Source organism: Chaetomium fimeti (assembly GCF_033439085.1).
Source record: "Chaetomium fimeti strain CBS 168.71 chromosome Unknown B0H64scaffold_7, whole genome shotgun sequence".
In the NCBI taxonomy this organism is placed as follows: Eukaryota; Fungi; Ascomycota; class Sordariomycetes; order Sordariales; family Chaetomiaceae; genus Chaetomium; species Chaetomium fimeti.
The window spans coordinates 2,074,066-2,090,715 of record NW_026944335.1 but is presented as its reverse complement, the minus strand read 5'-3'; the positions used below and the strand labels follow the sequence as shown (position 1 = coordinate 2,090,715).

The following is a 16,650-nucleotide window of genomic DNA, read 5'->3' as shown; positions in this document are numbered from 1 at the left end:
ACAACCACCGGGGGTCTGGCCGAATCCGTCTTGGGTCGTGACAAGCCCCCCCTTTTACCCCCGCGCATCGCCCCATGTAAACAACCCAACACGCGCATCTCCAGCCAACCCAGACCAAGAATATCCCGCTGCCTTGAGCGGGAACGCGTTGTTAGCTTGTTGCGCGGCAGCAGCAACGGCGTCTCCGTCTGTGGTATGTTTTGGGCGGATTGTCCTCTTCTCACTGCTTCGCCGCCTCGACGTGTCTGCCGGGAACCTTGTTTATTCGCTCGGCGGTCTTTAGGGGTCTTGTTTGACAAAACCCATGACATCTCATCACCCCGGTTTCTGTTTACTGTGTCCTATCCGTAAACTGCTCTCAACGGCCGGAGACGTGGATATGGGCCCCTGATGGAGGAGCATGGCGGCATTGATAGTCGGTGGAGTCGTCAAGAAAGGCATGTTGTTCGAGGCCCCTGATGCATGCCGCGGATAAGCCCCTCCTCGCTAGCCTGGCACGCCTGGGTTGTTGTTTTTGCCCCAGTGGAGTGATTGACGTGGGCCTTGTCCAGCGAGCCCGTTAGTTAGCTTGTTAGCCTGCATCAACGAACCTGAAGATGGCCTGATAATTGATCACCAAGAGAGTCGAGTTTTCTTCGTCCATTTCTGATTTTTCGTAAACGGTAACCATGAGAGAGAGCCGAAGCCAATTGACCAATCCACGTGCTCCGATTCTCAACATTTCGAATTTCAGCGGGACCGGCCGTCAGCGAGGTGGCTTCGTGAGGTTCATCAGAAGCAGTGATAGAAGTTCCCACTTCGGGAGGGATCTGATAAGTGTGGAGAAGCGTGGAGACAGAACGAGCAGACCAAGCCAGATGCACAGTGGGAAAGGAAAGCTGGGCACCCAGTTAATACTCCGAAACCAGCTCAACGAGCCGAGTGCAACCCAGGCCAACGGTGACAACGCATTCAGCCGCCAATGGGGGGCGCGCAGCCTGAAGAATTGATTCGGTAGAAGCCGAGGTGCCATCGCACAACAGGGAGAACACTGTCAAACGAAACTGCCATGCTCCCACGGGCATGCTATGGAACGGGAGCCGTTGCATCTCCCCACGCAGGCACAGGCACCACCGCAATGCGTCCCGAGTCGAGATGGGAGTCTCACACGCAGACGTCACACCCGAACATTTTATCTCGAGAATGCACATGGCTTATCTGCTTGCTTCTGTTGTTTTGGTGGACAGCGTCTCGGCCCGTGCTCGAGGAAACTCGATCTGCGCGACATCGAGGTGGGCTCAGCTGCCCCACCACCAAAATCCCGGCTGGTGGTTCAGATTTGTGGAGTTTGAGGCTTCGAGTTCATCAATGCAAGATGCGCCTCGGACATCCCTTTGACGAGAACCGGGGCACCCGACTTCGATAACAAAAAATACAGATCTGTCAGGGGCGTCAAAGGCACGACGGCAACGAGGCTCTGGGATATGTGGTGATTATTGAATGGCACGGCACACCTGTTCCTCGGGAGGGTTTGTGACCTAACAGCGACCGAATCACCACTTCCCTCTCAGCTCGGAAATGCCAACTGGTGGCGGCTCGCACAATTCTTATTTTGACACGCACGACACGCCTCTCCTGGATCCGACTCCGCGATGTTGGTGAGTCGGCACAGCGGCGGGCGGGGCTGGGAAACCTGGTAGGATGGCGGATGGACAGGTCTTAGCACAGTGCGGCGCGGCGAGACCACGACGATCCCGCGGTGCGAGTTCGACCATTCGCGGCCCGGGTGGCTGCCAATGATTGGATGACAGGACCCTGCACCCACCCACGGCAGGCGTGATCTGGGGCGGCATGGTCCAATCAGTGAGGGCCCTAGGACCGGGTTTGGCTGCACCCTCACCGCCTCTTCTCAACCGACAGGAGCGAGCTGCGTGGGAGAGAGCGACGACTGGGACGGGGGGGCCAGCGTTGCGCTCCACCAGCGCCCCCGTCCAGCACTCTAGTCCAGCGATCTTCCGCTCCCGGGACCAAGCAAGGCGTTTTCTCACGCTCTCGCCAACGCCCGAAAGGGTTCCTCCCGCACGATTTCCCCAGACTATCGCGCCGCCTCCTTTCCCTTTCCCACGAGCAACGCAGACGAAAGCGCCAGGACCCGTCCTCGGCGGAGTCGAGTTTCTCTTTTTGTCGGCGACGCAACGCTGGATAGAGACCCGGCACAACGAACCCCTCCTGACCGACTCGACATCCCAAGAGAAAAGAGCGGTGTCCATCCATCCCCCTCGTCCCCCTCGTCACCCTCGTCGTCCCAAGCCCGGCGCGACAATACTCCCGAATATTCTCCAATCCCCTTTTGACCGACCCTTTCTGTTGCGTTCCCTTCCCGGATCTGCCCAACATGACCTACGACTTCACCACCGCTGGGGGAGAAGCCGCACTGTTGGAGCAGCTTGTGTTTGACCACCGCGACCGCTACTCTTATCCCGCTGTTTCCTCGGCCGCCCCGTCTCAGGATCTCTCCTCGACCGCCCTGACCACCATGCCGCAGACGAGCCGTCAAAGCTTGAGCCCGGTCACGAACTGGTTGCCCCTCGATCTGACCGGCACCGTGAGCGCGCCCATGTCGATCCATTCGCCTAACTCGGCCAGCGGCTCGCCCTCATCCCCAGATGACCAGAGCGCCCGTTCGCCAGGGCATCAGAGCAGCACGATGTCGAGCCCGCTCCAACAACAGCCGTCCCCGTACCAGACAGCCGCTCACACACATCCCACGGGCCTCATTCCGGACTGGTCTCTTCCGCTGCAGGCCCAGCAGCAACGGGCTGCTGAACTCTCGCAGTTCATCCAGGACCCTGCCTTGATGAACTTCAATCCCTATGCGTCCAACTTCCAGCCCGCTCAGATGGAATATCTTCCCGCGACCACACAGGCCTCGCTCGACGCCAGCCTCGGGCTAGAACCGGCATTCATGCCACCGATGGATCCCGCTTCGCGGGTAATGCAATGGGGGCCAAACTGGCAGGATTTCGATCAGTCACTCAACTTTCAGCAGCATGACGGCCTCCCCCGTGTGGGGAGGAGTCTGGGGAGCCATTCCCCAACAGGCACATTCCTCGAGGTCCTGTCATTGGGCTCGAGCAGCGACAATGGTTGGACATCGGTGGAAATGTATCCCAACTGCGATACCTTTACCCAGCCCCAGCATTCCCAAAACCAGGCAATTTTCAACCCGAGCCAAACGCTGCATTTGAGGACGAACTCGGATTCCTCGACGTCTGACGCCAACTCGCTCGAGTACGGCTACGAAGAGGTTGCCTTCCCTTACTCTCCCTTCTCGCCGGGCTCCGACGGCTTCGTGGACCCCACGAACAGCCACCGCAACTGCTTACACGGAGAGCATCACCACCACGCATCGACATCTCCGGAACTAATCAGCCCCACCACGGCCGTGGCGCCCTTGCCCATCAAGACTGTGACGCCCACTCGGCCCGTGGTCGCTAACGGGTCTAGCGGCTCCGGGTCTACGTCCCCCCCGTCGCGGCGGAATTCGGGGACTAGGAAGAGCCCTATCGCCAAGGCCACAAAACCCGTCATCCGGAGGACATCGACAGGGAAGAAGGATGGCACTGGCGAGAAGAAGGTGGGCAGGCGGCGCGGCCCCTTGCTCCCGGAGCAACGCAAGCAGGCTAGCGAGATTCGGAAACTCAGGGCGTGTCTTCGGTGCAAATTCCTCAAGAAGACGTGCGACAAGGGCGAGCCTTGTGCGGGCTGCCAGCCTTCTCACGCTCGCCTGTGGCAGGTTCCTTGCACGCGGATTGATATCAAGGACATTGGCTATTTCATGAAGGACTGGAAGGCCGATTACGAGCGCCATCTCGGCCGCGGCATGTCGGTGTTCAACGTGAAGGGTTTCGCGCAGAAGGAGACGCTGATGTGGATTACGCACGGTTACGGCTTCTGCCTCCCGGTCCTGGTCCGTGAGGTGTACGTGGCGGATGAGAGCTGCTTCCAGCTTGACTGGGTTGAGTCGACCCTCCAAGATCAAGATCCCATTGATTTCGAGATCCGCACCGAGCGCCTTGATGTTGGCCAGGAAGGCATCTCGATGGAAGCCCTGCACGAGTACCTCGACAAGCACATCGACGAGGGCTTTGAGCAGTTCATCGACGACCATTTCGAGGGCACTCCTTTCATCACCGACATTTTCAAGACCGCATACCGGTTCTACACCAAGGAGAGACTCCCCGTTATCCGCAAGGCCCTCAAGCTTGTTGTGGCCTACAACCTCACCCTGCACATCACCATGGTCGAGCAACCGCAAACAGAAGAGCCGATGGAGGGTCAGATCGATGACGAGGACTCCAAGTACTACGGCAAGGTCGTTGCTCCCGTCATGATCAACTTCCAGATCAAGTGCGCCATGGCCGACATGTGGCGTGAGTTGCAGAAGGATATTCTCGAGGAGCTTTCGGCTCTCTACTCGAGCGTTTACAGCGGAGAGCGGTTGAAGAACTGGCCCACCATCTTCATGCTCGCTTCCATCCTGCTGGCTGTCTGGGAAGAGATTCAGTTCGATTGCCACTACCGGGTCCCCGACCCGGTCGCCGTCGACAAGTTCTGCAGCGACATGGAGACCGTGCCTGTCGGCGTTATCGTCGGCCTGTTCCACGCCATCTCCCAGAAGCTCCCGGCCTTCACCGAGTGGGACACCCGGAGGCACGGCCAGCTGCTCAACAACAACCCCGCTGTCTGCGACGCCATGACCGAAGTACGGCAGCATGTCATTAAGCATGGTAAGTTACAACGCGCCTCTCGTTCCATGAGGCACGAGCTGACCCTTTATACAGAGGCATATCTGAGGACGCGCTCCGAATCCAAGTTTGACCGCTACGACTTCGACTCGTTATCAAACAAGCTGCTTTCGAAGCTGGTCATCCGGTCCAACTAGGCTTCTGCCTCTGCTTCTGCGACATGCTGTTTTTGCCACAACACACCGTTGTTGATGGTATAGACACTCTGTTTCGACCTGCGAGGGCTATGATTTCTATTTAATCTCCGTCTCTTATGTTTTGCTTGATTTTGTCTGGTGCTGCTGAGCGACGGCGTTCTTGTCTTTCGTCTCTTCATCTTTTCCCTCTTACTACTGTTCTATTTTCACTTGCCACGACTCTCGTTATTATCTGTTTATTTTCATCTTCAGCACTCTCACTCTGGGCTGGTTAACCCACACGACGGGACCCACGCTACCACGGAAATGACTGACGTCCATGATGACGGGAAAGGCATTGAGTTATGACCAAAAGCACACAAATATTTTTACCACCTTGATGATTTGTTTAGACTCGCACACATACATACACATCGCATTTTACGCAGCCCAACACCTACACCCGGCACCGCAACAGAGCACCGACGATCGTGAAATGCCGTCCCTCGGCGGGACGGCGATCGAAGGAAAGGGGGCAATGGGACACAGAGGGCGGGGGAACGACATTGAGAATGGATGGGCAATGCTGCTGGGGCGATTTTGTTTCAGTTCGCGGCGATGCTTCGCGGATCACGAAGACGAAACGCGCAGAGCACATAGAAAAAGACTTACTTTTGCTGTTTTTGGTTACATTGGTTTCGGTGCTGGTTTGAGAGGTGAATGTGGTATATGACTGTTGTGTCGGAGTGCCTGCTTGTTTGAGTTTGGTTGTCAACCTGGACGTTTAGTTGCTGGATGGGGGTGTGTCAGTTGTGTGGTATTGAGCGGTGGGTGGATAACGAGGAGTCGTGGATAACCGGAGTTGAGACTTGGATGAATCGCCTTGAATTGACCGACTGTTTCGAGGATCGATACTACTTACTGTGAGACTCGGTAGTAGGTGTGGCTTGGTTGTCGATGCCCTCAAGGTACCCCACCGTGCATAAACCGAAGCGCCCTACATCACGCACCAGACACTGTGGTCCATCTCATTGCGCTTCGGCTATTTTGCTTTTTCTGATAGATGACTGCATCTCCATCTCTCCCACACCTTTTACAAGTGCCCAGTCCCAGGGACAACTATTGGCAGTTCCTACCGGTTACCCGCAGTCGCTCGGGCATCCCGGGCCACGATAAACCGCTTCCGCCCCTCCATCATGGACTCTTTTTGGGAGGGGGTGGTATGGTGTGTTGCGGCCCGCTGCCCCTTTTTGGGCTGATGCGAGGTTGAAGGGGTTGTGGGATTATTAAGCGCCTTCGAATAATCAGAAATATCAACGCAAATATACGCGATGCTCAGTCCTCGCCGCACACACACAGGCGTAAGAGGGGTTCGAATGCAAATTGGCTTCTAAGTTGGGGCCAGGGAATTGTCATGATGATGTGGGACTCGGTTTTTCTTGACTGGGGAAATGTGTGGAATGTATTCGTACAACGGTGATATCAGCCTCGCCATTTTGTTTCTTTCTTTCTCTCTTTTCTTTTTCCTTTTTTAATCTCTGAACGGCGCCGTTTAGAGCGTTGCCGGATTACATGGAGTGATTGACAGGGACGATATGGAGCCCCTTGGCGAACGCGCGATGACGTCGATCAGATGACAGTTCCTGCTGGGGTTCCTGCCGACAGAATGGCGCGATTTGAGCGTTTCGGGTCCGATGCATGAAGTCCCTCCTCGATAGGGCCAGTTACACCGCAACTTTACCCTTATTGCACGACTTTCCCTTTCGGAAGGCGCAGGGCAAGAGTATTTTCGTGCCTCTTTGCCTGCTCCCGAGGAAGAGGTCCTCTCGGGAAGTGGGGAGGGGCTGGGAGTCGAAGGACGGTGCGAGAGAGCAAAAGCATTTCGAGCAATGCCCGATAAGCAGCCCGAGCACACCCGGCGCAGTCCAAAATACCGTGTACTCTCCCGATAGAGCGGGAAGAATCGCAGTCTGAGACCTGCTTGCCCGATCGTAACGGGAACTGCCCGACGGGGCAAAAAACCGCCCCGCTCGGCCTGGTCTCCGTGTTAGGTGGCCGTCTCGGAAGCCAACAAACTACAAGCGGTCGGTTGGAGATCGTTAATGCATCTTGCTATCCAAAATATCGAGTTGGCCACGACTTGAAAGTGGCACATCTCGACGGGCTGGCCGGCGTTTGCAATATTCGCCGACCACGTCACCGGCCTCGCCGGGCCCATCAGGAAATGCGGGGGCGGAGCTGAGGCCGTTGGCGCTAGGACCGGGGTGGTTGGTGGTGACTGCAGACAGGCTCACACGTTGTTCTGCTCCCAACAGAGGAACGAGTTGTGGAGCAGAAGCCAACGGTTTCACAATAACACAGATTACTTTTTGGAGTGGAAAATCTATGATCAATGGACGGAGCAAACATACCTACATTTGCCTGCTGATTCAGCGCGTGTGCGCTGTGGCAAGAAAGACCGAAACGGCAAGGCTGTTCGATTTGCCTCCATTGTGCACCGCCTGTCTGGCCTGTTCTGGTGACTTCGCCCCACTTCTTTCACGTCGCATTGACCGCTGTGCGGCTGTTGCGCCTTCCTGACGCATTCACAGCCCCGCTCTTCGGCGGCAGCCTGCCGCAGTCAACCTCCCTGCCCGATAGTATTTAACCCAGCCCAGTTTCCTCTACCACCCGGATCTTTCTCTTCCCTCAAACATCATCGACTTCCTTTGCTCCGCTACCGAGAGGCATAATTCTTCCTCCACACACACACAAACAAATACTTGAGACCGATAAGAATACCTGCAAACATGCAGATCTTCGTCAAGACTTGTAAGTTGCGACCGCCATTCCAGTGCACGGTCGGGCGTCATCACCAGGCGCGCTCCGTTCCCCGCCCTTTGACTCAATACTAACTACTGAACTAGTGACTGGCAAGACCATCACCCTTGAGGTGGAGTCCTCTGATACCATCGACAACGTCAAGTCGAAGATTCAAGACAAGGAGGGTATCCCGCCCGACCAGCAGCGCCTGATTTTCGCGGGCAAGCAACTGGAGGATGGCCGCACCCTTTCCGACTACAACATTCAAAAGGAGTCGACGCTCCACCTCGTCCTCCGTCTCCGTGGCGGTATGCAGATCTTCGTCAAGACCCTGACCGGCAAGACGATCACCCTCGAGGTGGAGTCCTCCGATACCATCGACAACGTCAAGTCGAAGATCCAGGATAAGGAGGGCATCCCTCCTGACCAGCAGCGCCTGATTTTCGCCGGCAAGCAACTCGAGGATGGACGCACTCTTTCGGATTACAACATTCAGAAGGAGTCCACCCTGCACCTTGTCCTGCGCCTGCGCGGTGGTATGCAGATCTTTGTCAAGACTCTGACGGGGAAGACCATCACACTGGAGGTTGAGTCTTCGGACACGATCGACAATGTGAAGTCCAAGATCCAGGACAAGGAGGGTATCCCGCCTGACCAGCAGCGTCTCATCTTTGCTGGTAAGCAGTTGGAGGATGGCCGGACTCTGTCCGACTACAACATTCAGAAGGAGAGCACCCTCCACTTGGTACTCCGGCTTCGCGGTGGTATGCAGATTTTCGTCAAGACCCTCACAGGGAAGACAATTACTCTGGAGGTGGAATCTTCGGACACGATCGACAACGTGAAGTCCAAGATTCAGGACAAGGAGGGCATCCCCCCGGACCAGCAGCGGTTGATCTTTGCGGGCAAGCAGTTGGAGGATGGCAGGACACTGTCTGACTACAACATCCAGAAGGAGAGCACTCTGCACTTGGTGCTGCGTCTCCGTGGTGGCCAGTAAGCAGTTGGGGTCCTGGGAATGGGGGACATGACGGTGGAAGCGGTTCTGGGAGGGTCAGCAATAAGCGACCACGGGAATTCTCGCTTTTCTAATAGCATCACGACACGGTACCATTGAGATACCTTTGACGAATAGACTCGATTTGGGTCTCACTAAAACGTGCGTTTGCGATGCGATGTGATTGATGATTCTTGATGATGAAATGATGCGCTTAAACACACTGGCACTGGGCGGTGACGCGCTGCGCTGCGGGGTCGTTTTCGGAGTGCATATCCTAGCGCGTCAAGCGACCCTGAAAGTTCAAGTTGCGGCATACCAAAGCGACGGGGAAGCAATTCATCCAAAATTTTAATTTTCTCCAGCGATGCAAATAATTGACGGGGCAAACACGATTGATCCATGATGCAGCTTGCCAGTGCTGCAAGAGACCGCAAGCTTCGAGAAGCAGGGCCTTCATTACCTCCGTGACCCCTCCTCCGCAGGCTTTGCCACCATTATTACCACCTACCTCTCTTCGTACTGTCAGCAGTTCTCTTCATATCAACAGCTTGCGACCCGAGCCGCGCACCCTTTGGGCCCGACTTGACGACGCAGTTGTAGTCCTGCTGCTATGACACCGTACGATTACCATCTCAAGTTTGAGCTGTACGCGACGCCCGATCCAAGTACGGCCGCGACCGCGACCACGCCAGGCGACCAAGCTAGCCACAGCAGCACCAGCAAACCCGCCACATCCGATCACGACATCTGGATTCCCGCCCCCGGCGCGAGCATCTTCGACGAGCTTCCCTCCCACCCGCGCTCCCGAACCCGACAACAGCCCGCGCAACCGATCCCCCCGCGCTGGCGCCAGTGGGACCTCAGCCTCGACGGTCCTCCCTACGGCGCCAACGCGAACGGCGATAGCGAACACACGAGCACCACCCGCCGGGCGAGTACATACAGCGGCGGCACCGTTTCCGTGCCAGCGAACTCGAGAGTCATCGACTGCGGCGCGCGCCGCGGTGCCGCCGGGCCGGAGGGTACTGTGTCGTCCGGGAGGAGCGCGCGGCGGTTCCGCGAGCGGGACGAGCCGGCGCCGAGGGCCGAGGCCGGCATCGGCCCGCACACGGCCGTCCGGGATTGGCGTTTTGGTAGAGTCAGGGTCGAGAGCTTCGATCTGGCTGGGGCTGCTGGAACGACGAGCGGCGGGGATATCGGGGTCATGGCGGGGAACAACAACAACAACAAGCATGAGGGGGGTGAGCCGGCTGCCACGGCTACGCCGGCTGCCACGGCTACGCCGGCTGCGAGCCTGGGGCCGAATCTGGGCGGCATGGGGCTGTCGACCAAGGCGAGGTACGCCCCGCTGGAGACTAAAAATACCGAGGCGGGGTGGGGGGTTGTCCACCTATACCGGGAGGGTGATGAGCCGGGTGTGTTGGGAGGCGTTCAGGAGACACATTATGGGCCGACAGAGGGGAATAGCAAGGGGCAGGATGGCGCCGGGGCTGATGAAGAGGGCACGATTTTGTGCATCCCGGCTGTCCCTAGCTACATGTCGCCGAGCGACTTCTTGGGGTTCATTGGGGAGAAGTGGAGGGGGTATGTCAGTCATTATCGGATGATCATGACCGGCAGGGTGAACCGATACATGGTTTTGATGAAGTTCCGGGACAGCTGGAAAGCGGCGGAGTGGCGGAAGCAGTTTGACGGGAAGCCGTTTGATAGCGTGGAAGTGAGTTATCCCCCAAACTTTCTAACTGTGAGAGGCTGGTTTGCTGACTATGGAATAGACCGAAATCTGCCATGTCACTTTCATCAAGTCGATCACAGTCGAGACACCGAACGAGACCAACACCCAAAGAAAACATTCCGAGGGGAACAACGACCGCTTCTCACCTACCTCCCCGCTAGCCAACTCCCTCAAGCCGTTCCCACCGCCGACTCCTAACCTCATCGAGCTCCCGACTTGCACGGTATGCCTCGAGCGCATGGACGATACCTCCGGCCTGATGACGACACTCTGCCAACACGTATTTCACTGTACATGCCTGCAGACATGGAAAGGTTCGGGATGCCCCGTCTGCCGGGCGACGAACCCCAAACCCACCGAGGAGTACGATCCCGACAACCCGTACTCACAGCCGTTCGGTTCCGGCGTTTCCAACATTTGCAACAACTGTAACTGCACCGACGACCTCTGGATCTGCCTGATCTGCGGCAACGTCGGCTGCGGGCGCTACAACGGCGGCCACGCCAAGGAGCACTGGAAGACGACGGCGCACAGCTTCAGCCTCGAGCTCCAGACCCAGCACGTCTGGGACTACGCCGGCGACATGTGGGTGCACCGGCTGATCCGCGACAAGGGCGACGGGAAGGTGGTCGAGCTGCCGCGGAACACCACCAACGACCGGCAGGCCAGGGCGGCCACTGCAGCAGCACCCGGCGGGGGCGGGGGCGGGGGCGGTCCACACCAAGAGGACGTCGTCCCGCGCGCCAAGCTCGACAACATCGGCATGGAGTACACGCACCTCCTGACCAGCCAGCTCGAGAGCCAGCGCGTGTACTTCGAGGAGATGGTCAACAAGGCGGCAGACAAGGCGGCGCAGGCGTCGGCGGCGGCGGAATCGGCCTCGGGCCGGGCCGCCGAGGCGCTGACACAGCTCGCCGCGCTGCGCGACGAGCACCGGGCGCTGAGGGACGAGACGGTGCCCGCGCTGGAGAAGGAGCTCGGCCGGGAGAAGGCCCGCGCGGCCAAGTCGGCCGAGCTGGCGCGCAGCCTGGGCCGGGCGCTCCAGGAGGAGAAGGAGGTCAGCGCGGGCCTGATGACGCGCATCGAGCACATCAAGAGCGAGTCCGAGGGCACGGGCAAGATGCTGGACCAGCTAAGGGCGGAGAATGAGGAGCTCAAGGAGATGAATCGGGATTTGAGCATGTTTATCAGTGGGCAGGAGAAGCTGCGCGAGATGGAGAGGGGGGGGATGGTCGAGCAGGCTGAGCTGGAGGACGGGACTGTTGGTGTTCCCGAGGGGAGTGGGGGGAAGAGGAAGGGGAAGGGGAGGAAGAAGTGAGAGTGTTTGGGGCAACGGTTCGACTGTGTGATGAGTTATGATGGATGTAGCCCAGTATCACACTAGTACAATACGCAACGGCTACTGATGATTCCGTCGTCGAGTTCCAATACAGCGGGACAGCATCCTTCAGCCCAATAACTATGTTCAGCCGAGCTTCGTGCGATATTGACATGATATTTTTCTTCCTTTTTTTTCTTGCCGTACATTCTTTCTTATGATACTGTGTACATATTCTGTATACATCCTCTGACCAACAAAGACGAATTCCAAAGGAAATTAGCTAAAAAATTGAGCCAAATAAACGATCGTTCTCGAGTATGAAAAAAGTAAACTGAGTAAATACAGTTTCTCAAGCGTTCGGATGCCTTCATTTCATTCCTGCAGTCGAGATTTGGTCGAAATTCTGCACTTGGAATGGAGACCGGCTTCTTTTTGTCGATGGGGTGACCGTTCTCCTTCCTTGCCATATCCCCAATCTCCACGTCGCGAGCACGGAGATCGAAAGTCACATGCAAAAGCGCATGGGTGAGTTACCTTACTATCACCAATATGGGTTAGGTTGGATGCTGGGACTTCTGCCCTGTCAAGTCTTGGCAAGACGTGAACGGCCCGGTCACGGTGACACCGAGAGACGGGACCGAGGGATGGGCGCATTCGATGCAAGGGGCGGACAAAATAACTCGCCAGAACTGTGTTGCGGTGTGGCGAGGAGCGCTGCGGTCGTTTTGACCGGCAACGCCGTTTTCGGATTCTCAAGCAATGGTGACAAGATCCGGGAGTTCCTCCATGCGCGGGTGAGGTTGCTGTGTCGGTTTTCAGTCCGAGATAGGTATGTCGACAGAACGGGTTCGCCGGTGGGCGGTGGAACGCTCCGTATCGCAGCAATAAATCGCTATCTCGCAAATTACAAGTTTTCTCCGGGGGATGACCCAGAGAAGCGAATGGAGGGGTCGAGAAAAACGGTGCTGTCAGAAACCGACCTGACAGTCTCGGATGTACGTCAAAGGCTTTCTCTCGACGTGCTCTCTCCCCATCAATCCTCTGGATGGCGAATTGTTGAGAATTCTGCATCACGCCTTTCCGGTTCTGGTTGGCGTTGGTCACACGCAGCTGCATTTGCCGCATTATGCCTTGTTCAACGTGCTGGAACGTGCGAATGCATGCGGGTGTCGACTGCAGTGCCTTTTGGGGGCTTCAGCTGTTTCTGGCCACTGGCTTCCCCGCCAGCCAATGGACGCCCCCTGAGGGAGCTTTCTGGGGGTGGCACTGTCTGCACCAGAACGCGCACCGAGACGCCCGGGCCAACGGCTCAGGAGGAGCTTGGGCGCAGAGAGTGGGGATGACATCGTTGGGACCCACATATTTTTGCTGCTTGGTCGGCAACTGAACCGAATTTGTTCTGTCGCATTCACATCCTGTCGCCTCCTGTTCGAACATTCCAACCTTTCTCGTTTCATCAAACCCGTATCGCGACGGCTTTGGTCCTTCTTTCTTTCTTTTGATACCCTCGATACTTCCGTTCAGACGTGTTGTTATCGATACCTCCTCCTTATCTCTCACCTTGATGCTTGCAGGGCGCTGCGAGACGGTTGCCCCACTAACTGTCTAACGGCTGCGAGTCGCGCATGACGGTCTGGATTTGGTGTCGTTGCATCGAGCTCAACCTCCTGCCGACTTCGACAATTAAATCACCAAATAGGCTCAATCACGTTACATGTACACCGATCGATCGGCTGAGCTCCCATCAAACAAAAAACGATTGAGCTAATTGGGCCACTTTTCGCTTTCCTCTCGCTAAGCCGCTGCCACTGGGGAAAAAAACGGTGGAAGTTCGAGCTTCCCCGGCTGACACGATATCGAGCATCGAAATAGCAGACAAAGCCGGACGACTCCAAGGCGACGAATTCTTGTCTGCGAGTCACGCTCTCCGCCCCCCCGCCCTATTAACATAAAGGGCGCAAGAGAGCTATCTCTTCACACACAATCCGCTCTACACCTCCCCGCCACACCATCGCCATGTCTTCCGAGACACCAAGACAGGCTCAACAGAGCGCAACCTCGCCAGCTGCTCCCAAGGAGCTCTACCCCATGAGCAACTGGAAATATGATGGTTTTTTGTGGATAATGTCTGTACTGGCAGACTTCTTCTTCCGTGAGGTGCACCCCCGTGGTGCCTGGAAGGTCCCCCGACACGGCCCGGTGCTCTTCGTCGCAGCACCACATGCCAACCAGGTAGGCGTTTCTCCCTCTTTCTGCCCCTAACTATAAGTTAACGATGTTTCTTGTGCTGTAGTTCGTCGATGCCCTTATCCTCCAACGAACCCTAAAGATTGAGGCGAAACGCCGCGTCTCCCTGCTCATCGCGCAGAAATCGGTCCACGGTTTCATCGGGTGGGCATCTCGCCAGGTTGGCTCCGTTCCTGTCGGCCGGGCGCAAGACTCGGCGAAAGCCGGGCAGGGGACTATTTACCTCCCTGATCCTATCAACGACCCGACCCTTATTCGCGGTATTGGCACAAACTTTGAGAAGCAAGCCGAGGTTGGCGGCATGCTCTTCCTCCCGTCCGCGAAGGGCCAGAGCGGGGCGAGCGTCGACGTTGCAGCCATTCTCGGCCCTGAAGAAATCCGGATCAAGCGCGCCTTCAAGGGCAAGCTTGCCGTAACTCAGCTCACCGCGCGAGACGATATTGACGACAACGGCAACCTTACAAGCGTTGACACCGACGGCCCAAAGCCGGGCTACCAGGGAACGAAGTACAAGCTCGCCCCTCACATTGATCAGTCCAAGGTCTACCAGGCCGTGTTTGACCGTCTCAAGTCGGGCGGGTGCGTCGGCATCTTCCCAGAGGGTGGTAGCCACGACCGCACCGAGCTGCTCCCGCTCAAGGCGGGCGTGGCCATCATGGCCCTTGGGACACTCGCTGAGGATCCCGATTGCGGCCTTAGGATCGTGCCGGTTGGCATGAACTACTTCCACGCCCACAAGTTCCGTTCACGAGCTGTGGTAGAATTCGGTCCCCCTTTTGAGGTCCCTGCCAAGCTTGTCGACCTGTACAAGAACAACAAGAGGCGAGACGCCATCGGCCAACTTCTGGACATGGTTCACTCCTCGTTGGGCGCTGTCACCGTCTCGACGCCCGATTACGACACCCTGATGGTGATCCAAGCTGCGCGTAGGTTGTACAACCCCACCGGCAAGAAGCTCCCGCTACCCGTAGTCGTGGAGCTGAACCGCCGGCTCGCCATGGGTTACGAAAAGTACAAGGATGACCCACGCATCATCAAGCTCAAAGAGTCGGTTACCGAATACAATAGGCAGCTTCGGTACCTCAACATCCGCGACCATCAAGTCGAATATGGCAAAATGTCGTGGCCCATCGTCGTTTTCACCTTCTTCTACCGACTGATCAAACTCATCATCCTCTCGGCGGGCGTGCTACCGGGACTCATTCTCTTCGCGCCCATATTCATAGCGACAAAGTACATTAGCCACCAAAAGGCAAAAACCGCACTCGCTGGTTCTTCGGTCAAAATCCAGGGCAAGGATGTCATTGCGACATGGAAGCTCCTGGTTTCGTTGGCTCTTGCGCCGATCCTCTACGGCATTTACACATTCACCACCATGTACCTGGTTTACGTGGACCGGCTCGGCGGGCGTGTCCCCGACTGGGTATCCCTCTGGTCCGTGTTCTGGGCAGGTTGGATTGTCTTCCCCTCCATCACGTTTGCGGCACTGCGGTTCGGCGAGGTGGGTATGGACATCCTCAAGTCGCTCAGGCCGCTGGCCCTCTGCATCAACCCGTCGTCTAGCTACAGCATCAGCCAACTCCGCGAGCGCCGCGCCGAGCTCAGCGCCCAAGTCACAGACATCATCAACCAGATCGGCCCGGAGATGTTCCCCGATTTCGAGCACACGCGTCTGGTCTTTGACGCCTACAAGCGGGGCGCCTCGGCCGACGTGAGCAACGCTTTCATCAACCACACGGGTTCGGCGCCGAGCTCCCCGGCCCACTCCCGTAGCCAGAGCGGCGCGTCGTCGCCTGGCCCCGGCAGCCCGACGATCACCCGGCGTAGCACCACGCAATCGAGCCGAGCGATCCCGCGCAACGAGTCGTTTAGCAACATCGGTCAAGCACCCATCTTCGCCACGCGCCCGCCCAGCCGTAACCGGAGCCGTAGCAGCAGTGCCGGCGGTGGGCTGGGGTCGGCCGGGTTCCCCGTCAGCGGGTTCACCACCCTGGACAGTAAGGAGGGGTTCGACCAGGCGAACCGCAAGATCCGCCAGGCGATGCGCGAGCGCGGCGAGTTCAGGCGGCGGCAGAGCGAAAAGAGGCGGATGTCGCTCGCCGACGGGGACGGGCTCAGCAGCGACGAGGGGGAGAGCGTGGAGAGCACGTCGGGGTCCGTGCTACTGGAGTATGAGGAGTCGAGGAAGGCGAAATAGGGTCTGTCGGCTCGCCTGCTCCTGGGGTATTGTTGAACTCGGGCTGGATGATTGTTCTGTCTAGACTACCTCTATGAGACGATGGGGATCGTGTAATCGAGTTTCCGCTTTTTTTGGGCTAAAATATCGGGAGCGCTGGTTTTATTTAGTCTTATCGTCGGGGGCGGCTGGTTGTTTTTTTATACACAAAACGGGGCTCGGATGAGCGGGGTGATTGACGGTTATTCTGGGCCTGTTGGTTACCTAGGTCCGGGCTCGAGATGTGTTCGGTTAGAGAATTCTGGCGCGGGAAACGGGGCAATACCTCTGTAGAGAAACTTGGTCCTCACGATTACTGTACTAGTACCCCGCTAGCCCTGCCACCCTGCTTGTCTGATGATCTGATAAGCGACCGCTCAGTTATGTAAGATCATGGGTGTCAGCCAGCCCCCCATTACGGATCCCG

General features: G+C 57.3%; 4 protein-coding genes across 4 annotated transcripts; all 4 read left to right on the top strand.

Moving 5' to 3' along the window:
- Nucleotides 1-2,374: 2,374 nt before the first annotated feature.
- Nucleotides 2,375-4,924, top strand: B0H64DRAFT_445625 (uncharacterized protein; the record flags this gene model as incomplete). Its single annotated transcript, XM_062806856.1, has 2 exons — nt 2,375-4,769; nt 4,824-4,924. 2 exons carry the CDS (start codon nt 2,375-2,377, stop codon nt 4,922-4,924), a joined length of 2,496 nt encoding a protein of 831 aa, XP_062656224.1.
- A 2,669-nt stretch (nt 4,925-7,593) lies between these two features.
- Nucleotides 7,594-8,857, top strand: B0H64DRAFT_407481 (polyubiquitin). The gene is made up of 2 exons (XM_062804567.1): nt 7,594-7,714; nt 7,810-8,857. Exons 1-2 carry the CDS (start codon nt 7,693-7,695, stop codon nt 8,703-8,705), a joined length of 918 nt encoding a protein of 305 aa, XP_062656223.1. The 5' UTR covers nt 7,594-7,692; the 3' UTR covers nt 8,706-8,857.
- A 458-nt stretch (nt 8,858-9,315) lies between these two features.
- Nucleotides 9,316-11,758, top strand: B0H64DRAFT_329283 (uncharacterized protein; the record flags this gene model as incomplete). The annotated part of the gene is made up of 2 exons (XM_062800874.1): nt 9,316-10,422; nt 10,481-11,758. 2 exons carry the CDS (start codon nt 9,316-9,318, stop codon nt 11,756-11,758), a joined length of 2,385 nt encoding a protein of 794 aa, XP_062656222.1.
- A 1,826-nt stretch (nt 11,759-13,584) lies between these two features.
- B0H64DRAFT_235562 (uncharacterized protein) lies at nt 13,585-16,587 on the top strand. Its single transcript, XM_062799785.1, has 2 exons — nt 13,585-13,993; nt 14,055-16,587. Exons 1-2 carry the CDS (start codon nt 13,778-13,780, stop codon nt 16,203-16,205), a joined length of 2,367 nt encoding a protein of 788 aa, XP_062656221.1. The 5' UTR covers nt 13,585-13,777; the 3' UTR covers nt 16,206-16,587.
- Nucleotides 16,588-16,650: the final 63 nt, after the last annotated feature.